This window comes from Botryllus schlosseri, chromosome 16, assembly GCF_051294905.1.
Source record: "Botryllus schlosseri isolate E-star chromosome 16, Bs_hap1, whole genome shotgun sequence".
Lineage (NCBI taxonomy): Eukaryota > Metazoa > Chordata > Ascidiacea > Stolidobranchia > Styelidae > Botryllus > Botryllus schlosseri.
Window position 1 is genome coordinate 16,289,806 of NC_137251.1, and position 23,351 is coordinate 16,313,156.

A 23,351-nucleotide genomic window follows, 5' to 3' on the forward strand; every position below is an offset into this window, starting at 1 on the left:
TTGGTATAACTGGTGCTTTCCAAGTTTACAGAGTGTTACAATATCAAAGAAGTATCGAGAAGAAGGAGGAAGTATAGAACTGCATTTTACCTGTATATCTCGCTTATTTATGACAATTTATCCATCGCTCGTTTGTGAATTGCCATTATTTAGTGTTCCGTGTGACGAATAAGCAATTTATAAATCTGAAAGGTTGAAAATATCACTGTTAATAACACCATACTCACCTTAACGTAATTTATGTGCCGGTGATTGCGTTAACAACGGTCCGCTTTTTATGTGCTGGGTTTTGCTTGGTTGTGTATAAAATACAGTCTTCTGAATCATTCTGTAAACCAGTTCATAGAAACAACATAAATAGTTTGAAATCGCCTCGAGAAATAAGGCACTCCAGTTCAATATGCTCCAATTTCAGTTCCTAATTTGGTATGATCAAAAACATTTCATACTGCTTTGTGTCTGATCCTGTTTTACGCTTCCTCTTTATCCCATTCTGTCAATATCACTGCATTAAGTACCTGTGCTTGGAATAGTGTGATCAAATCATTACTTCGAATACACACTTCATTATTTTTGTCAACTACCTGATGATTGTACTCTACCCCATCCAAATTCATGGTTAGTGTTTGTGGTATGTACAATATTTTCAAAGTACTTGATAACTTGGTCTTAATTTATTGATATTGCATTGTGTTAATATTATGAGTTATAACAGCGTCTTACCGTGTAGTGCCGAGGTTTTGGCATGTCAATGAAATATCCGTTATATTCAGAATTAATGACATCGTTAACATGTGATTGTCATTTATCATCTCATGTGGTGCCATCTGAAACATCATTCTAATGTTTCAGATTGTTTCATAATGTTCAATATGTTGGTCCACTTCACTGAACATACACAGACAAGTCTTTGAAGGCCAATTCAACACCAGTTCAATATATTATCATGAATTTGATATCTTTGGAATAACCGGTACACTGTCCTCGTCTTTTAGATAAATTAGAAAGTTGCAATGGAATTGAAATAAAAATAGATTGCAGTATCATGTCTGGTCGTGGTGAATTCCGTGTTAACGCAGAGAACACAGGATGGGAAGGTCACGGCGGTTATATGCTCGCAAAAGCCAGAAAGCTAGAAGAGCAGTTTGATCAGGATGCGGTTTCTAAAACGCAAAGCTCCGCGATTTTCCAAGGCGTCGCGATATATGTGAATGGATGGACTGACCCAAGCCATGATGAGTTGAAAGTGATAATGGCAAAGAACGGCGGGAAATATCATATGTATTATTCCAGGTTGGTAGCATACTTGAAAATGGTTGGTAATGCAGCGTATCGAATCGATAGCTTGCCCCGATGATAAATATCGACCAATATGTACTGAGCCCGCATCTACAAACTTCAATTAAGCAACTCTTGGCAGTAAAATAAAGCCTACAGCAAATTCGCATTTTAATCGAAGGACACTGAACAATCACAATCAAGTTGGTGGTTTTAAACAGAACTCCACCTTTTAGAAACTTCAATATCTAGTATCAAAAAGGCATTAAACAGAGTTGTCAATATTTCATTCAAGTTCTCGTTATTAAATTTAGGGGGAATTTTAGATCTTGAAGGTTCACGGGTCCGTGAGATTCGTTTTGAAGTTCTACCGGTCCGTGAGGTCAAAAAGGTTGAAGACCACTGTTCTTGCCCTAGTCTTCCATAAAAACCGAAAACTTGGATAGAAATCAGAGTAGTCTAACATTGTAACCGCCTGAGAAAGAAGGCAAAACCTCGAAAAAGTATAATTGAGCACATCTGCACAAGTGCACATATGTAACATAAATGACTATCCGTGGCGCATATGCAAAGGTCAAATTGGTACTCAAGTCGAAGAAGCATGAATTTTTAGTCAAGTAGAAGTAGCGGTTTCTAAGTCTGGTAAGTAAAAAAGGGAGTATTCTAGGCCTTGTTCAGCAGAAGTGGGAGTAGTATATAATTATAACCACTTGAGATTACTGACCCCCTCTGCACATATATAAAGGAAAATAGCCATTTCATCTATTGCTGGATTCTGGCGGGGGAGATAGCTTAGTGGTGACGATAAGCGCCTACCGCCCAGGCTACTCGTGTTTGATTCCTCGTCGGAGGTTATTCTGGGCTCCCCCCCCCCCCCCCCTGTTGCTGTTCTTACGGCGACAAAAAAGAGCGCACTCACAAAGAATGAAAAGAGTCGCGGAATGGAGACCACCATCGGAAAAAAAACTGACATTGGGCACTAGTCCGAGGTGGATGCCAGTTTAAGAGACTGCGACCGCAACTTGTCGTTCGGCATCCTCCTATCTGTTTATTACATCGCGTTGTACATTGTGTGTGTCTTGTTCAGATAAAAATATAATCTGACGATTATCTGATCTGATCACGTGAAATCGTGCAGCTTAACAGATGATGTAACAGTAGCCTACGTTACCTTCCATGGAATTTCACATTTTGCAACCTTCCAGTCTCTAAACAGTGTTTCTAGTCTTGTGATATTTTTGATGAAATTTATGAGTAAATAAAAGATTGCTACTCATTTCACTTATTTAACTCATACCAATTTATATGTCATGCAACCATACACTGGATAAGTAATCTGCATTATAGTTTATTTGAAGTTCTTATACAGGGTGCCCTTCCTGTGCCAACCCTACCTATTTCCCCGGGTCGGCAACAGGCACTGGAATGGATTTTGCTTGCCAGTGGTTGGATTTTAGCGTGACATTCGCCAATATGATTTTAATCCATATGCTGATTGTTATCAGTATCAGTTTATTAATATTTTCATCATTTCAAAGCACCACAAAACTGCGATACAGTGAAAAGGTAGGAAGGTGTCAAAACGACTTGAAGTAGTCTTTGAAATCAGACACCTGAAACCTGATCTAAACTGCTGAAATGTTGCTACCAGTACCATGAATATAACCAAAATAATGTGTGATGTTTCTAGGAGGAAAACTACCCATGTCATTGCTTCGAATCTGCCTCACGCAAAACGAAAAGAACTCCAACCTGGTCAGAAGATCGTGAAGCCGCAATGGATCACAGATTCTCTAAAAGCTAAACAACTACTGCCCATTGATGACTATTTCGTTGTACCGGTCGAAGAAGGCGCACAAAATCGAATTACGAGTATGTTCGAAAAGAATCGTTCATCAGGTAGACACCGTAATCATCCCTCACAATAGTTGAGAAGTTCAATGAAATGTTTTGAGGCAGTGTATTGTATGTATAGTGTACTGTGTAGTCACTTGTCAGTAAGAAAGTGCTTTTTGAGATTTTAAAGTACGCTGTTTTCCCGTGAGTAATTATATTTTCAACGTCCTTACCCTTCTTCCTGACCTTAGTGGAACCTAGTTCAATAGATGATTCTTAGCTTGTGCTCTGCACGAGACAGTTGTGTCCATTTGCACTTGAGTAGAATTTCAAAGCTTAATACTTTGTTGGTTACCTTAGAATCAGTGTAAAACATCAAAGCAATCTCTTGTGTAGATTTCGCATTTTTCAAATCAAAATCAATATTCGTAAGGTAAATATCAGTAATGTTATTACTTTTGACAATTACAAGAACCCATATCATTGAGCTTGATATAATTTGGGGGATCTACTATAATTGTCCTTTCTTTCAGTTTCATCAATTCTCGATGAACCAAGTGCATCAGTCATTCAGAAAAATCTTAATACCAAGAATGATTGTCAAAATTCCAATTCATCTGCAAATACCAGGTAATTCCTTCAACAGAGATGATTTCATGGATATATTATTAGCATTGTCCAATATTTTCAGGAATCCTTATTAAAGGGAGTGTCACAGTGTGGTTTTACATGACTGACTATTGTATTGTTTATTAGGTCACTTAACCATGGCGTTTATGTTATTCAGTCACACAATCTGCTCAACCGCGGACTCCAATTTTTTGTCCGAGTTTTATGCCCATTCACGTCTTCATTTTCTTTCGACGTGGAAGATGGAACTGAAAGAATACGTACGGTATGTGTGTTTGTTATCAGTTGTAATGGTTTCGACCTGCATCTTGTAAATGATAATGTGAATTATATAAGTTTTAAATTTAGTCAACCGCCAATGATGTGAGCAGAAATATACATAGTTAATCTACTTGTTGTTAATTCCTGTAAAATTAATAACTCAACTGTTTAGGAGTAATCACTTGATACAGAAAATACTAAAGTAAGTTCTCTATGCAATTGAATACTATATCCATATTGAAATGAACTGAAATATTTTCAGCTGACACTAGTAGAGAATTAGAAAAATACATTGTATATCAACAATCGTATCACAATGTTCGTATACAATTATCTACTAGTTGCTGATAATTTCCCCTGACGAGTGTCAGCCGAAAATATTTGGGCTCATTTCAATATACCGTATTGAAGTTCTGTACCTCCAAGAAGCTCTTCTAATTTGTCTATATACGGTATCTGATTCTTGAAGTAGGTCACTTCAGAATCTCAGAGATTGCGAACTCGAAAGTCATGCTCAAAATGCAATGTTTATGTGATCGATTTTTTTAATATGTGCTTGGCAGATCTCTACAGAGCACGGAATCGCTGGAAAGAATTCCATTGTCGGGATACAAAGATCTTCTCGACTTTGCCAAGAGTGAAGGTTTTCGTTTTGCTCTCTCTATCCTATTTACCAGCTTGACCTAAGTTTCTTTATTAAATATTATTTTATTTGTCTTAGAACATACCAGTGTCACCATCCGGTTGAATAAAATATAAATTGAAGTTGGAGGTCGATGTTATGATGTAATCTGGTTTCTCACACAGTTACCTGTCAAGATAATGCTTATGGACGTTCAATCATGCATATCGATATGGACTGCTTTTTTGTATCCGTTGGACTGAAATCACATCCGGAACTGAAAGGACTACCCGTTGCTGTTACTCACTCAAGCGGAGAAGGAACATCAAGGTTGGCCATAACCTATTTCGTCACTTGGTTTTTCTTCTTCTGCATCAATCATCACATTAATATATGAATTCAGGATAATGAGGCATGGATATAAACTCTTCTATGGCTGTATCAAATCAATACCTTCGTGTCAGAAGTCATTTTGAGTCACAGCACATTTTGACATGAGTCAATTCGTTTCACAAATTTTCAAGGCAAGTTACTTGTCGAGTCGTGCGTATTTTCAATGTGACTCGAGTTGGGTGAAGTCATCTCAAGTTGTGAAATGTTTTAAGTTTGTGTTGTTTTATTCAATGTGCAGAGGCAGATGTATATCGTATATTCATTTCCAAACTACTAAGACCATATTACGAGTATGAGTCACGAATCATTCCCCACGTCTCTTATACCAGTTTGTCAAGTCATTTTAGGACAGTCAAATCAAGTCACTCAAAAAAGGGACTCGAGTCATGGCTAATGTCATCCCAACACTGTTGAGAAAAGACATAGCTTCGTTTGTTCATCATACCCAATCATTTTTTACCCATACACTAGCCTTTCCACATTTATGGACATCCGCTTATTATACAGGGTCCAGGTACTTATTTAGCTTGATATTTTTCCGATAGTTAACACCGTTGTGTGCTACATGCTTTTGTATCTCAACAGTGACAGGCCAAAGTCTGATTTCGAGTATGAGAGAAATTATTACCAAAAGAAGTACGGTGATTCATCAAAGATCAGTGATTTCTCATCATCATCAAGGTAAGATAAGATAGTTATCGAAGAAAAAATCATTACAGTCATGCTACCATTATATTCTTGTCATAGTGTACAATTACTCGCATTAAGAATGGTATCACGAAATAAAATGATAATTCCAAACACCAAAATTTCCAATGAACGTGTATTAGTGTCTCGATTTATTGGCCGGTGAGACTCAAAAACAAAGCTGACCGCTGATAAACAGCTGCATCGGGTCAAACGTATTCGAGATTGACCGAAAAGAGCGGTCCAAATGATAATAAATAATTTTAGTTCCTGAAAAACATTAGTTCAAAGGTTGGGCTCCAGGGTTGTAACCAAGTTGCAAGTCAATCTTGATTTAATAGTTTAGACTCGAATCAAGTCGAGTCATTCACATTCATCAACGAGTCAGGTCCAAGTCATTGCGTTTACTGTTAGTTTTCGAGTGCAAGTAATGTCCCACCCACTTTTTTACAAGACTGCTTGGGTCATATCGAATACCTCGCATTCATGATATGCGAATTTTCCTCATTAACATTTTCTGACCCTAATTTTCATGTGCGAATACTCATAGACTAAAAACCAACAATGAGGAACTTTACTATTCTTCGAAGTCAACAATGACATGCATATGGCTGGCTTTGACTTTTGAGTCTATAGTCATAGGAATTGATTTTGAGTTTGACCCAAGTTGAGTCAAATCATCATGACTCGAGGTGGACTTGTGGCGAGTCATTACAGCCCTGTTGGTCTCCGAATTTTATTTCTGAAAAAATAGTATACTTGAAGCCAGTGGTTCCAAACCTTTTTAGCTTGAGGAACAAATTTTGCAGACTGGTTAACCTTGAAAAATGTAATTACGTCAAATGTATGCAACTGTGGTACAGTCAAGCAACCGCTCATTGTCATGCAGTGTCAATTTACTTCACAGGACTTCTTATAACCCGTCCATTTTTGGGCCCGGTTTCTCAGCGTCTGAGATCGCAAGTTGCAGCTACGAGGCTCGGTCGGCGGGAGTCAAGAATGGAATGTTCATGGGTAAAGCCAAACAGCTCTGTCCTGATTTAAGGTACCCGAGCAATTGCGCATTGTTTCACAACCTTTGCAAGCCAACAGTGTCGGCTTTTGAAATTTCAGTAATATTTGGTATGAGGTGGGATCTCCTAGATCAGGGGTGTCAAACTGAACTTGTGTCGCGGGCCGGACTCACATCTTCATGTCGCTCGCGGGCCGCACCAGTCAAATGATCCCAAAATGTTACCTTCAAATCCATGACCTTGTTTTTCTCTTAAATACTTCTTCATCTGGCATTACATTATATCACCGATCAATAGTGGTTATATTCTAGCAACACTGTTATTCGCAAACAACGAAATTGGCAAAAATACGATGTTTTGCATTTGAGTACAGTGGCTAAAACTGTGGCTGTAACGGTGATATAAATTGGCATACTTTTTCGCTCCCTCTGCGTGCTGCGTACGCGTTGTGAGGAATACAAGAGAGTAGCCATAAATGTGAAAGTTGGTTTGGTTCACTATCATTTTAAATTGAGATACTGGTTTCTCTGGAGGCCGGGGTGATACACCACTGCGACCACTATTATTTGAATTATATTTTTGTGAAACTAATAATAATATTCTCCATCTCCATGTAACCTGCATAGAACGGTTTTGCACTGGCGTTTTCGCTTCTTTGCATAACTACTTTTCTGTGATTTTTTTTCCGTAAAACTCTGAGCTCAGTGCGCAATCATGCGTTTTCGTCAATATCACCGACTTTTTCCTGATGTTGAATAGGGTGAAACTAGTCGGATTGTTATAATATGACCTATGAACAGTTGCTGTCTTAAGGGATTATTCAATGGAAGTATTTCACACAAAATTTATCAACATTTGTTAGAAATGTACTTGGTAATGCAGGCATTTTTCAATTTACTCAGAATTGTTTTGCGGGCCGGATGAAATCGTCTGGCGGGCAGGATGTTTGACACCCCTGTCCCAGATTCAATGTAGCATACATACAAAATGGAGACTTGTGTTTTTGTTGTGGAAATCAGCCTTACACTATTTTCATAATCATTATGGATGGTTTGGGAAGTTCAAATATGTACCTCTTATGAGACCTCAAACACAATGCCAATGATGCACATCAAAGGTAATTTGACATTTTTTCGACCATACCAATTTCGTTACCTTCTGCGACAAGGCTGCGGTTTGATCACTATTTGACTGATCAGTTGTTTCTACTAACGTGTGTAGATTTGTGTTACACCTTTTGTACGCTGTGATTTGACCGATCGAGGTTTCACAGCTTACACGACGCGAATAGGTATGAACGCTATAATTTCACTGCTCAAAAAAACATCTCTCACTACTCAACTCGAACCCTTGCAATTAATATACAATTTGTTCTGGACTCATTGTGCCCAGCTCTAGTGAATGTATATACTTTCACAGAGTGATACCGTACGATTTCGAAGCGTACCGCCAGACTTCCGATCTCCTTTATGACACTCTCGCGTCGTTTACGCGTCACATCGAAGCCGTGAGCTGCGACGAAGCCTTAGTCGACATCACGAAACTAGTTCGCGAAACAGGGCTGTCTCCGATTCGGATTGCCGCGCGGATAAGAGCCGCGGTTAAAGAAGCCACGGGCTGCAACGCCTCCGCAGGTGGTGTACAGTATTAGATGCAAGGAATTTGAATAGTTTGACTTGCTATTCGGTACAATCTAATAATTCATATTGGAATAACGGGCAAAAATATTCGGTTTTATTTCAATATGAATATATCATCACAAAGTAGCTTATGACCAATGACCATTTTAAACAATTTTAGAAAATTAACATTATGTAAAATTTTCGTTGTTGATATTTTGGACATGGTTAACTTTGAAACAGTGTGATACATATATGGCCGGAGAAAATGAAAATCAGTTTGAGAGATCTCAAAATTTGAACAGTGGGCATAAGCTATTGTGATTCCACTGCGACGAAATGTTGATATACAAAGTTGTTCTGAAATCTATAGTTGCTGACGATTACACTTAGGAATGGCGGCTGAACATATTCATTGTATAGCCTATTAAAGATCCGTACCTCCAAAAGTCTCGTATATTATGTTTTTGTGATTTATGTTTTTTCGCATCAACTCCTGTGTTTTTTCAAATTGTCTTTTTATTTGCAGGCGTCGGACCCAATATCGCATTAGCGAGAATGGCAACTAAACGGGCCAAACCGGATGGTGAATTCATGGTGCAGCAGGACGAAGCAAAAGAATTCATGAAGAATTTGCCTGTTAAGGATCTGCCTGGAGTCGGGCGCTCCACAGGTTCTCTCTGGCCAATTTCAGGAACTAAGATAATTTTTTCAATCGGCCTATACAATCGAATAATATATTCATGTTGAAATAAACCCAAATCTTTATTGGGCTGACACTCGTCTGGGGAGATCATCAGCCACTCGTAGAGTATTGAAAAGAACATTGTATACCACCGATTGTATCCCGAAATATGCCGTCACTGGCATGAAAATTCGAATAACCGAGGCAGATAGACTGCTTAAGCTCAATATACTATTTTTAGATTATCCCTGAACTACTTCTGCTGTCCGGATTATCAAGGACGAGCATTTCTCCGAGCGTGTGTTCTAATTAATCTATGGGATGCTGAAGGACCGCATAAAATATGTACATTTATATACTATTCAATGGCATAATTTCGCTATTTCAGCTCATCGTCTTCAGGAAATGGGAGTCTCCGACTGTGGTCACTTGCAAAAATTTCCATTGTCAACGTTAAAAAACGAATTCGGTGCCAAGACCGGGCAGAAATTGCACGATATGAGCTGTGGGGTCGACTGTCGCGAGGTGGAACATGGTTGACGGTAAACGTACATTTTCTTGATTACTAATTTTGCCTTTTTCGATAAGGTTGAGGTAGAGAAAGAGCGCAAATCTGTTTCCGCAGAAGTAAACTACGGAATACGCCTCGGTAATGATGAAGAAGCCAAGACGTTTCTTAGAAATCTGTCTCAAGAAGTAGGTTTCCTAAGTGAAGTTGTATTAGTTCGAATTTGCGATATTTATCTAGCGGTGGTCCGTAAAGAAGGATCTCTACTTTAGGTTTAGCTTTTACCTACTTTAACTGTTCTGAGTGCTAAATTACTAACTTTTTGCCACTCGGCTTTTGGATTTCGTTTGTATCACTTTTGTAAGGCAAAATTATCATATTATCTAAACCAGTGCTTCCCAACCTAAAATCTAAATGTTACTTTCTATCCAAGTTGCCAAATATGCCAAACACCTTATCTTCTCAAGATTAAGCGGACCAATACCCAATCTCTTCCTCTACTATTTTTGCGTCCGTAACTGCCGCAAGCCACGTTCACGGGCTCACAATAATTCATGAGCCAGCGTTTCGCGATAGTTAGTTTGATTGGAGCGCAAAGTTGGACAGTGTGCTTTTATGTGTGACTCTGACTATGTAACTTAAAAAGCTGATTTATGACCTAACCAGGAAAATATGACTTCATAGCTTTCTTCATATACCTTATAGGGATACGGTTTTTGCGTTAAAATTGATTTCTTGACTTACTGATGCATAGAAAAAACTATGACCTTAATGACTTTAAATGGCCCTAGTCATTTGTCATTTTGCACTGTCCAAAGATACTTTTTGCGATCTCAAAAGAAACCCACCTTTGGACATGCGACACAAAATCTACCTTTGCCAAACTGCTTGACAAGTTTTCAGATCTTTCCTTTGTAATTCTACCCGAGTCGCAATGCTATCCTCTGCATTTATGAAGGTTTGCCGTGTGAAAAATTTTTGTGTTGGATGAAAGAAGTAGAGCTCACGAATCCATATTTACTCATGCCACGGTGGCCAAATGACTTCTGCTCTTTCGCGGAAGTGAGATAAGCGTGAAAAAATGTGAAGTTCCAACATACGCGTCAACATTTCAATGTCTACATTTTTCGGTGCTTGTCGTGAACGTAAAAGTCCTTTCTCCGGGTGTAGACTGCCGTGTCCACTTTCTGCTATTTTGGTTTGTCTTCCTTTAGGTTGTGAACAGACTCAAAGCTATCGAGATGAGAGGTAGAAAGGTGACTCTAAAAATTATGGTACGCAGATCCGATGCTCCGCAAGAATCGGTGAAATATGGAGGTCATGGAATATGCGATTCTATATCGAAAACTTCCTTGATCACGATAAAAAATAAAGGTCAGGTGACTTGTTTCTTTCGTTTTAATCGCGATTTGCTGAAATTTGGATGGTTTCATTATTTATTTTCATGCGTGGTGAGTTATAGCGAAAAAGATTAAAAACAATAGGATTGTTTGAAAATTTGATATTGCGTGTTTCCGAGAATATTAACGATATATTCCGATTCAGGGGATGTTTATGAAGAGGACTCATCCGCAATATACGAATGTGCGTGGTCTATTTTATCGTCAATGCACGTATGTATTTTCTGCATATCTAGCACATTTTTAGCGTAACATCCTGATTTACCAAGCACTCTATATAAGGATCATGGCCTCAACATCATGCATATGTATGTTAGAGTTGTTTATATGTGACACCACGTTATTTATGTTTATTCGCACGTTATACTGTCACATATCTATATTATATTCTTTGAGAATAAAACATCCGACTGTTCATTTACATTTTTCGTTTTATTGCAAAACCACATGCATCTTGGACCACAATTGCAATTTATTCCCAGCTCAAAGTCGTAGACTTGCGTGGAATCGGAATACAAGTGACTCATCTCCAGCCGCTCGCAGACGTGAAAGAATCGACGACTGCTGCATTTTTGAAAAAGTTCATGACGAAAAAGTCAGCAATTTCTATATCTTCGAGATTTAGTCTGACAGCAGAAAACTGCAGTTCGTTACAACATGCATTTCACCATTGCAACTGTGCACTAGGGTTGTTCAAAAAAAAAAATTTTTTCCAAATCTCACTCGCCTATTGACTAAATCGTCAGGTTGTCCTAGAAAACGATGCACACCAAATTTGACTCAATTCCAACCAGTAACGGCCGTGCAATCTTGAATTGAAATTTTTAAATTATTATTAAAAATAAAAAAAATAAAAATTCTCAAATTTTTCTGTCAACCCCATGAAATTGTTGAGCTGTCTTCAAAGACGATGCAAAACAAATTTGAGTCAATTCCGACCAGTAGAAGCGGAGTTATGTGAGTTTTTCGTTGATAAAACGCGGATTATCCACCAATCAAGGATAATCCGAGAATTAGCAACGAAAAACTCTAATAACTCCGCTTCTACAAGTCGGAATTGACTCAAATTTGTTTTGCATCGTCTTTGAAGACAGCTCAACAATTTCATGGGGTTGACAGAAAAATTTGAGAATTTTTATTTTTTTTATTTTTAATAATAATTTAAAAATTTCAATTCAAGATTGCACGGCCGTTACTGGTTGGAATTGAGTCAAATTTGGTGTGCATCGTTTTCTTGGACAACCTGACGATTTAGTCACTAGGCGAGTGAGATTTGGAAAAAAAAGTTTTTTTTGAACAACCCTACTGTGCACCTTAGCTGTCTGCTGGTGCATATACAGAGTTTACATCTGTATACTTTTCCACATGATAGCTCTCAACATTTAAGTAACAAACAGGGTTGTAATGACTAATGAGTCGAGTCATGAAATATGGGAAATGATACGACTCAACTTGAGACAATTTGTGTATTAACTCGACCTCCAGACAAAATCATATGACTCGAGACTCGGACCCTCAAGACAGGCATTTCATTGCAACTTCGGAGAATAGTCCATTTAACACATCATTGGAATTTCGTCGATCAGTACTTTTACTTGAGAAATTGGGGCCAGAAGCGTCAAGATTGAGTAGAATTAGTATGTTATGTATACGAGGGATTCGATACCACCTGGCAGAGTTGTAAAAAGTGGTTCGAACACGATTTGACATCTAAACTGACCAGTGAACACAACGACCTGGACTCAGACTCAAACTTTTGAACCATGACTTGAACTCTGACTTGACTCGGCCGTGAATTGAAAATGACTCTAATACAATCATCTTTTCTGATATGATGGAAGCCATCAACGATCATGCATTTGACCAAGTCTATGTAAGTCTGTGAAGGAATTGTTGGTGAACTCAGATAAGAAAACTCGTGCCTTCCATTTGGTACAGTGATTGAATCCACTGATTTGCAAAGTTGTCTGCGGCCTCAATTTTCCTTGGAACTCATGTTATCACAGTGTAACATTCCTTTTAATATGATATGTTTAGAGCAACAAATAAACCTCATGATGCGTCACCTGACATCGAACAGGCCAGCACATCAGAAGAGGCTGCTTCCAGCATTCAAAGTACTATCACGTTACTCTAAGATGTCTTTATTGTAAGCCTCTCCTTTGATTATTCATAGACCCTGCCATATCTGAGCCATCAGAATACTTGGATGAAAGCTTTTTGGAAGCTCTACCGCCAGATTTACGGAAAGAAGTTGCAGAGAATATGACTCAGCAGCGACAAGCGCTGGAACAAAATTTCCTGCAAGTCAGTACGTAGGAAAAGTGAAAAAGTATGACAGTAATGAGTGAGACACAAGCAATCACCATTTCATTCTGTCGGTATCAAAGTGTCAGTATTGTAACATGCAGCGCAGTGTTTCTTAACCTTTATCAACGTGGGGAACACTTGTGCTAAACTGCAAGCCTTCGGGAAGTCACAAGAACAATAATAATTTACCTCATGACAAATCTAATACATTACTATATAATACTGGTGCACATTATGAACTGTGCATCAACAACAAGGTTATGAGAGCAAAAACATGTTTTTCATACAAAACAAAAATATTGCAATTAAATTTCACTGCAAATCAGTATGACTTTTGCTGTATAAGTCGGGAGTGCGTCTGTTGGTGTTGACCTCTGCAAAACGACTGAGATTGGCTCGCGTGGACCCTGGTTAAGGATCACTGGTTCAGAGTAAATGTAATCAATCTCTCGAATTCGCAGAATGAAAATTCCAACGATAGCCATGCCTCTTCGGTAATCTACATCGATGAAAGTTCAAGAGGATCAACATCTTCCGCAAATTTGTTTTCCGAAACTGGAAAATCGTCCAACTTCACGAAGAAGGCTACGAAAAAGACTAAAAAAACCAAAGGTTGTGAAAGTCTTTCTAAAGAGATTTCGCGCCAAATTCATTAAGTGTGTTGCAGTATCAAAAAGCAAAGCGGGATCTTCTAAATCTACAAAACGTACTCGTGGCACGGAGGCCAGCCCTAATAAACTAATCACCGATATGTTCCCGGTGACGTACAGCCCACGAAAATCAATTATTTCTCCGGGCAAGCAACTCACAATTCCGTCATCAAGGAAAAGTTCAACATCGGCTCCCGTCGAGAAGGCTCGGAAACAGATTCTATCGATCACAGAGAGGGATGTTCCTGAACCAATCCCAGGTATGCAATTATACATGTCTTATACATTCTGTCGTAAATATATTTTGCCTACATAATACATATACAGCTTACTCGAGCGGTTGTATTTTAAGACTACTTCCACTTCTACTTGGACAGTTTTCCACACCAGTGGTTCTCAACCTTTTTGACCTCGCGGACCAGTGAAACTTCAAAAATAGCCGTAAATTTATCTGTGGCAAATGTATGCAACTCAACAGTAATATTGGAATCTTCCTTTAATGCTGCCTATAAAATATTAGATAGCTCCCGTAGTCAGATGTTAAAAACCACTAAATTGTGATTGTTCGATTTTTTTAAAAGAAATCCGACTTTGCCGTTGGCTATAGCCTCTATTAGTCTGCCTATAGTGTCGGCTTAATCGCACTGTCGGAATTTAACAAAGTTTTTTTTTCAATTCACATAGTCCGAAACAAGTTGTAGGCTACTTTTAACGGTTTTGTACAACGTTTGTAGCATTTTGACGTACACTGAAAGTACGGTATACCATGAACTGTCTATTACGACACCATGCAGAAATTACTTCGCTTGCGTCTTATATTCTCTGCATTACTTTTCATTCAGTGTGCATGCCTCTTATTTACTTTGCCTAGGCTAAGGTGGGTGTCTGATCTTAATGGCTACTCCAAGTTGTTTCGACACCCTCCTATCTTTTCATTGTATCGCAGTCTTGTGATGTTTTGAAACGATGAAAATATTAATAAACCTGACTGACTGACGTTCCGACTTCCAAATCAATTTGCGATTTGATGTTTTTATTTTAGAATTGAAATAGAGAATTCTAATATATTTGGCGGACCTCCTGGAAACTTGCCATGGAGAAGCGGTTGAGAACCACTGTTCTAGGCAACACTGCTTGCTTTTTGCACATTGTCTTTTATAAAGTATAAACTAGGTGAGAGATGTGTGCATCACCCATAACAACCAAGGAAAATACCCCTGTCCCCTGTATCAAGGTAACTGAATGGAAATCGCTATAGCTACTTCTAATTATTAAGAATTTTTTTGTGTTACTTCTACTTCTACTTCTACTTGAGTACCGACACTGACTACTTCGACAACCTTGACATCGCTGATTTTAAATTTATATTTTAACTGGAAACTTTGAGAATGTATACTCCGAATGTCAGCTATCTTCAGTATAACCCATATTATGATTGTTTCGTATATTGCAGAGTGTACGAATCGAAATGCTGAACACAGTCGGATACCATCGCTCGGTGGTGCCTTTGAAATACGAGAAATCAGACAGGCACTCGGCGAATGGATCGGCAACTATACAGCGGAAGGCCCTTTGGACTGTGATGTTGAGGATTTTATCAGGTCAGGAGACTCGATTCGGTTTTTTAGCTTTTGCTCGCATCAAACTCATGACTATTTAATCACGTAAAATGTGAAAACCTCTCAGACATGGAATGCAGGCACTAAGCAGCTGAACATTTTCAAAATGTTTGATTTTAACGATGAATATTCAGCCGAATCATGAATCAACAGTTCAATATGTTATACAATACATATTCATTAGTATTAACAATTGCTCCTGGAAAGACACACATTAATGTTAAATCTCTTAATAATGGGTTGTGTCCTGAGATTATCAGATCGACTCAAGCGTTAGAACCCCAGCCAGGAATACGTAGGTTGCATTAGAAAGATTTCCTACATAGCATAAATTCACATTATTAAAAGAAGGGTCCTTCATTCACTTTCAATTTACACAGCACTCATTCAGTTTCAACTATCTACTTCATCATAGGCTCAAAATGTGACTTGATAATCTAATATGTACGGCTAGCTATGTTGCTGCATATCTCTATCCTATGAGGGCCGCTTTTCGCTAAGACATATTGAAAAGTATGTCACTCACTCATAACAACTAAAGATTAATCAATATATTGATCGTCTATATATATTGTGTTCAGCAGCTGCGTATTGTATTTAATTATGCTATTTTACTGATGCTATTTCAGTTTTCTCATCAAAACTGCAGTCGAATTGCGGGACTTGGAAAAAGTACATTTGACCTTGTGTAGCTTTCGACGTGCTCTGCTGAAGCTCCCCACTGGTAATGTTTCTACCGACATTTGGCGTAACGTGTACACAAGAGTATGCGATGAGCTACAAGTTGCAATTCGAAGCTCATACCATGGCGCCAAGCTGGCTGTATTGTCATTATGACATTGTGCGTTCACTGTTCATCAACAGGGCTGCTTTCAATTTCGTTACGTGGTTACTAGCTAGCTATAACTCATAGTTTGCTCCTGGTCTCCGACGATGTTTTTCTGAATAACCGGAATCTATTGAAGCAACATTTTTTCATAATGATTTTTGCACTTATCCCTTATTTCAGTGTTATTTTTCCTGCCAATAAATACATTACTCGTTTATACCACGACAAATGGTAAGAAGTTGTTAAAATAAATTTGACAGGTGTAATGATAGGACAGATCGAATGAAACAAATTGGGAATAATTGAACCAAGACGGTATAGTTTTCCTACTGCTGAGAATGTTTCAGCAGATGCAGATTCCACGTCAACTTACATATTGAGATTGCGTGAGTGAATTCATAAGGACGAGTTTGAAAGTTGAGACGAGATCTTCACGCCAAGCATGATTCATCAAGATTGTGGAGTAGGTAGGTAGTGTTGATTTATTCCGCAGTGAGTTTGGCAGCTCTTGACTGCGTGCACACCTGTTTGACGCTCATATATCCCTCTGAACTGTATTCATGGCTATTTGTCACGTGGATATTAGGTATGGAAAGGTTTTTTTCCTGGGATATATCCCTGATTTTCTCGTTTATTTAGGGGTATATCTGTAGTGTGTTCGTAGCCTGTTGGACAATGGACATGCCTTGACTAATTTGGAACTTCATGGGATGCTTTCAAGTCTATTTGATAGTCTGGTATCATGATTAGGGTGTGATTACGTCTGTTGGACCCTCGGGGTGTCTTCGGTTCGTTTTTTTTTTTGTAATATCATTGGGTTATATTTTTCATCTGAACAAGTTATACACAATGTACAATGCGATGTCATGAACAGGTAGGAGGATGTCGGACGAAACGCATCAGTAGCGATCCTTTACTCTAACATCGGTTTACTGGCAATTTTTATCAGCTCAATACATAGCAAAAATTGCGATACAATGAAAAGATAGGACGGTGTCAAAACGACTTGGAGTAGTCTTTGGAATCAGACACCTCTACCTTGGCCAAGGCGATGTAAAGAGGAGATATGCACACTGAATGAAAAGTAAAAGAAGATATTATAGAAAAGCAAGCGACAAAAATGGGGTGGCATGTCACGGAAGGCGAGATCGATAGGTCAGGTCGTGGTCCGGTAATCATGAGGGCGGACTAGTATTCATTTAGTAGAAATTGCTTGTCTTTTGACTTGAATGTGGACAACTGGACATGCTCGTCGACTGTCGGATGGCCGGCGGTATACTGTTCCAGGTTCCACGCGTCAGGTCCGCCATATTTGATTGAGCGATGATCTTTTCGGTCGATCATATGATATTTGGACGACGTGGACGCGCGTGTGCCGCGCTTTCGATTCCGAGATGAAGAATTCAGTGAAATATTCGGGGCAATGACCGCAGTGGAACTTGTACAATTTGTGACACATACCTAGGGCCTATGGGCACAATGATTCGAGTACTCGAATCTGAATCTAGTATTAATCCTATTGATTCGAGTCGAGTAGTAAGAGGTGATTTTTTTCGAGTACTGAAATCGTATAATTCGATACCATTTTCCACTCAGGAAGCCTTGAAACTTCGATTGGTTGAATGACAGCATACGTAACACGTATTGCAAAGCTACAAATTACCTTTACATGGCTTTATATTATTTGCGGTAGGATAAAATTTATATTTGAATTTTGTGATCTCCCATACTGATTTGACGTCATAATAAGTGATACTCGATTACTCGACTCGAAGCAAAATACTCGATTGAGAATCGAATCACTCAGGTACTCGATTTTGCCCAGCCCTGCATGACATGTACGATTTGCCCCCACGTGTAAGGCCTCGTCTGCTAATTGCTAATAAACCAATGATTATGATCTGCATTACTCCCAATCCCCGATCGGCTAACGGACGTCACATAGCTGACTATAGATAACTAACCTACGGTAGGTTAGTTATCTATAAGCTGACGCGGAATTGCTAGCTCCGGTTCCGTCGTTTACCTTGAAGTGATTTTGTCGCGGTCCGCCGTTTAGTGTTCTCACAGTTGTGGCTTCTGGTGCATCTCATCATCATCATCGGTTTATTAGCAATTTTATCACTTCAATACACCACAAAAAATGCGATACACTGAATAGACAGGAAGATGTCGAAGCGACTTGGATTTGTCAATGGAATCGGACACCCACCTTGGCCTAGGCGTAGTAAAGAGGAGGCATGCACACTGAATGAAAGTAAAGAATACAGTATAGAAAAAGAAAGCGACAAGAAATAGGGCGGCATGTCATGGGAAGCGAGATCGATAGGTCAGTCGTGGTCCGGTAATCTTGAGGATGGACTGTATTTATTTAGTAGTAATTGCTTGTATTTCGACTTGAATGTGGACATGCTCGTCGACTGTCGGATGGCCGGCGGGATACTGTTCCACACATCAGGTCCGGCATATTTGATGGAGCGATGATCTTTTCGGTCGATCATATGATATTTGGACGACGTGGACGCGCGTGTGTTGTACTTGTGCGCTTTTGATTCAGAGGTAAAGAAGTCATTGAAATATTCGGGGCAACGACCGCAGTGAAACTGATACATAAACTTGGCGATTTCTAGTTTCCGCATATCTTCTATGTTTAGGACGCCGAATCTCTTCAGCAGCGACTGAATGTTACTTGTTGGCATTATTTAGTTAACCCTACATCATGTTATTGTTACACTAGCAATGTTGATTGGGATCAAGACACATTGTTACACTAGCAATGTTGATTGGGATCAAGACACAAATACCTTTCGCAACATCATAGTTAGGCGGCGCTAACAGGTAAGAAAAGGATCTCGTCAACCAGACAGACAGTGGTTGTGGTGGGGAATCCCTAGTCCCGAATCGATGGATTTTGCTTTTTTCTCTGTTTATTTCGCATTTCACATCTTTCAAAAGCTTCAAGTTCACCGGATGTTGTTATTCTCACTCCCCACTGCATAGTTTGGAGATATTCCATAAATGTGTGTAAGTATAATGGTCCTAGGTCCTATACTGATACTCTAAGCATTTTGTCAATGTCGCAAACTACGGTATTCTACTTGAGTAGTATCAATGTTGACAAAGAAAGTAATAGTCGGGGACATTGACAAAATAGATATAGGCCTATCCTCAGCAGGCTTTAACAAGCAGCAGAATAAGCTTGCGTTGAAATTGACAATTCAACATGAAGAATATTTGTATTCAAAAATATTCATTTTTCCTAGTGAAAAGGTTGGAGTGAAATGAATCCCCATGGTGTGTATGTTTAGTTTCCTGCAATTTCCGTTTTCTATATATAATCTTTCCATATCTCAGAACCAGACTAGGAACCCCTATTTCGTCACCATTTTCCGGTCAATGAAGTTTCATCAATAATACTTGTAATGTAATAGTGTTTATTCTTGCAGTAGGACTGTGGCCTAGTACTTTTTCTATAGATCTCATTATAGGCTACTTTCCCTATTTTATCGCCTTTGTCTACATCGGATTATTTATTGCTGTCTGTGACGCTCTGTAAATTATTATATTAATATTTATATGTATCACAGGTCCCACCTTAATATAGGTAGTCTATATTTTTCAAATCACTTCGCACCTATCACTCTCGGAGTCTGTGTAAATCTACGAGCATGCGTCAATTACTGGCTTACAAAGCCTGGCAGAGTCACATACTCCGCAGAGAGACGCTTCTAAATCCTTACGCACGGAGATGTCTCTGTGTATCGCAACAAGATCACGCTACCTCAGCTAACGCGACGCAGCAGAAACCGATTATCCGAAAACTGTTAATCGCAAATCGTGGCGAAATAGCATGTCGAGTTATAAAGACAGCAAAACGCTTGGGAGTATCGACTGTAGCTGTGTACAGCGAACCAGATCGTAATCAACTTCATGTTGAAATGGCAGACGAAGCATACTGCATTGGTCCAGCGGCTGCACAGCAAAGCTACCTCAACGCCGACAAGATATTCGACGTAATACGCACAACTGGATCAGAGGCTGTTCATCCAGGATACGGTTTCTTATCGGAAAATACAGAATTCGCAGAAGCGTGCGAAGAGAAGGGCGTCACTTTTATCGGACCGCCTGCATCTGCGATTCGCGATATGGGGATTAAAAGCACATCAAAACATATCATGTCATCAGCGGGTGTGCCGATTATCGGAGGTTACCATGGAGAAAACCAAGATGACAGTTTTTTATTAGAGAAAGCACGAGAAATAGGATTTCCTGTCATGATTAAAGCCGTTAGAGGTGGAGGCGGTAAAGGAATGCGTATCGCACTCACGGAAGACGTTTTTATGGAGCAACTATCATCGGCGAGGAGTGAAGCTGAGAAATCTTTCAACGATAAGATAGTGTTGATAGAAAAATACATCGAAACGCCTCGTCACGTCGAAGTACAAGTTTTCGGTGATCACCACGGTAACGCTGTGTACCTTTACGAGAGGGATTGCAGTGTTCAAAGACGTCATCAGAAGATTTTGGAGGAAGCCCCAGCTCCTAATATTACAGAAGATACACGCCGAAGTATTGGTGAGGCAGCTGTCCGTGCTGCGTTAGCTGTAGGTTATGTTGGCGCTGGCACTGTCGAATTCATAATGGACGCGAAACAAAATTTTTACTTCATGGAAATGAACACTAGGTTACAAGTGGAACACCCTGTCACTGAAATGATTACATGTACCGATCTAGTAGAATGGCAATTGCGTGTGGCACAAGGTGAAAAAATACCCTTGTCCCAAGAAGAAATCACGCACAAAGGTTGGGCGTTTGAAGCTAGGATTTACGCGGAAGATCCTGAGAATAACTTTATGCCGGGCGCCGGGCATTTGAGTCATTTGTCAGTGCCTTCAGTGGGAGATACGGTCCGTGTTGAAACAGGCGTGCGTCAAGGTGACGAGATTTCGCCATATTATGATCCTATGATCGCTAAGTTAGTGGTGTGGGGTTCCGATCGTAAAAGCGCTTTGCAGAAAATGACGCAATGTCTGAGGGAGTATAATGCCGTCGGCTTGCCTACGAACATACGGTTTTTGATGAAACTGGCTTCTCATCCTGAGTTCTTGAAAGGCGAAGTGCACACTGGCTTTATAGAACAGCACGAATCGGATTTATTTCCTTCGAAACCACAAGTCGAGGACGCCACATTATTTAAAGCCGCATTATCCGTTTTGTTGAACGAACGCAAGCCCGATGCTATCTCGCCTTTTGAACTTGCGTCAGGTTTTCGTGTGAACTTGCCTGCCACTAGGAAAGTCAAAGTTAAAATCGATGAACATGAGTATGAAGTGACAGTAACTACAAAACCCCCTAAAAAATTATCGCACAGCACTGAATATTTGATGAAAGTCGGAGAAGGGCCGGAAATGGTCGTTTCTGGGAAATTCGAACAAGTCAATAATGCTACATGGCTCATGACGACTATCGGCGATGTAAAGACAAAAACTAAAGTCTTCCTCGACCTTAGCGGTCGCGATAATAAAGTGTGTGATCCTGATTTATTAACGTTGTTCCTCCATGACGGTTCGTGTGATATAGTGTTTCCGTTGCCGAAATTTCACGAGTCCGCAGGCCAAGGTTCGCATGGTGGTGTTGGAGGTACTATCGCGCCCATGGCTGGGACTATTGAAAAGGTTCTGGTTCAAGCTGGGGATGAAGTCGCGGCGGGGCAGGCTCTCGTGGTTATGCTGGCGATGAAAATGGAGCACACGATACGCGCGCCAAGAGACGGAATTATTCAATCTGTGCTTTTCAAGGAAGGTGACACTGCCGAGCGGAATTCGGCGTTGGTAACGTTTCAATCGAAAGACGAATAAGATCCTGTGTGTTTATTAGTTTCAATCAAGTTCAGCCTATTGCTTATTTGAATTTCTCTTTGCTGTAATGCATCGATCCTGTCTGCATTCGCCTATCGGTATTTCAATTGTCTTGGTATCACCTATCACCTGATTCCGTTTAGTCTAAGTGGATGCCTTCCATTACACGTCTGCTGTGCTGAATTCGTTTGGATTTACAGCAAACTGTAGGTCAGGGGCAGTGACATGCGGTCCAGTGAGGCAGTGCCTCACCTTTCATCAGGGTGAGTATGTGAAAATTGTGAAAACCCTCCATGAGTCAATGATTATCGATATTTTACATCGATGTTCATAAATAACTAAATTTGAACATTTTTTCACCCAATATCATCAATTTGCATAATTATTGTTCAAAAATGCAGCGCGAAAGGAGAATTGAGGCACAGGTCAGGCACGTGCGGGCACCCGCGACAATGCAATTCATCCTAAATAGCTCGGAATTCATAACAACTGGTATCAATCAAATGCTATCATCACACTGATTCCGAACACCGGAAACCCCCCCCCCCCCATCCCCCAAAAAAAATCGACAAGGAAGGTGATATTCGGCTTCATTACAGACAATGCCATCGCAGAGAAATAATAGCCAGGTGAGGCACCAACGAATCTGCCTCATGCACTATTCGCTAACAGTTGGACAATCGCAGCACAGTGAACCGTGCTATCGATTTCGGAATACAACAGTCCTGTAGGAATTATATAGTAGCGACGGCCAATACGTAATGCGGAGCAAATACATTCCCTTACTTATGTAGCTGTTATTTATTTTCCGTTAAATTGCGGTATGTGATAGCTACTTGCATAGGCTGCAATGTCGTTGTTTGTGGCCTTTATGCTGTGTTCAACTGCAGTACCTATAACCAGGGCTGTGGAGTCGGAGTCTCGGTAATTTTCGCTTGATGGAGTGAAAACTATAATACAGTGGTTCCCAGCCGGGGGGGAATTCTCCCCTTGCGGGGAATTTTGAACTTTTTAGGGGGGAATCTGGCTTTGGCGTTGTATCGGAATATACTCTGGATTCACATTGTGTGGTGAGATAGCGTTGTGCTATAATCCACAGCTGCAGCACCAATAGGTTGTGGGTTCGAGTCCGACCGAGGTCGACTCCAGAATT

The 23,351-nt window shown here is 39.8% G+C and overlaps 2 protein-coding genes across 2 annotated transcripts; both read left to right on the forward strand.

Annotated features, from left to right (window-relative positions):
- The first annotated feature begins 80 nt into the window (after nucleotides 1–80).
- On the forward strand, nucleotides 81–16,559 carry LOC145458857 (translesion synthesis protein REV1-like). The gene is made up of 21 exons (XM_080337359.1): nucleotides 81–1,293; nucleotides 2,969–3,177; nucleotides 3,648–3,744; nucleotides 3,902–4,009; nucleotides 4,569–4,648; nucleotides 4,813–4,957; nucleotides 5,606–5,701; nucleotides 6,615–6,752; nucleotides 8,140–8,354; nucleotides 8,869–9,012; nucleotides 9,413–9,549; nucleotides 9,613–9,720; nucleotides 10,747–10,906; nucleotides 11,078–11,145; nucleotides 11,415–11,527; nucleotides 12,970–13,049; nucleotides 13,109–13,239; nucleotides 13,704–13,854; nucleotides 13,910–14,152; nucleotides 15,346–15,493; nucleotides 16,141–16,559. The coding sequence occupies exons 1-21, from the start codon at nucleotides 1,046–1,048 to the stop codon at nucleotides 16,346–16,348; spliced, it is 3,027 nt and encodes a 1,008-aa protein (XP_080193485.1). The 5' UTR covers nucleotides 81–1,045; the 3' UTR covers nucleotides 16,349–16,559.
- Nucleotides 16,560–19,155: 2,596 nt separating this feature from the next.
- On the forward strand, nucleotides 19,156–22,381 carry LOC145459031 (methylcrotonoyl-CoA carboxylase subunit alpha, mitochondrial-like). Its single transcript, XM_080337609.1, has 2 exons — nucleotides 19,156–19,178; nucleotides 19,928–22,381. The coding sequence occupies exon 2, from the start codon at nucleotides 20,009–20,011 to the stop codon at nucleotides 22,196–22,198; it is 2,190 nt and encodes a 729-aa protein (XP_080193735.1). The 5' UTR covers nucleotides 19,156–19,178; nucleotides 19,928–20,008; the 3' UTR covers nucleotides 22,199–22,381.
- Nucleotides 22,382–23,351: the final 970 nt, after the last annotated feature.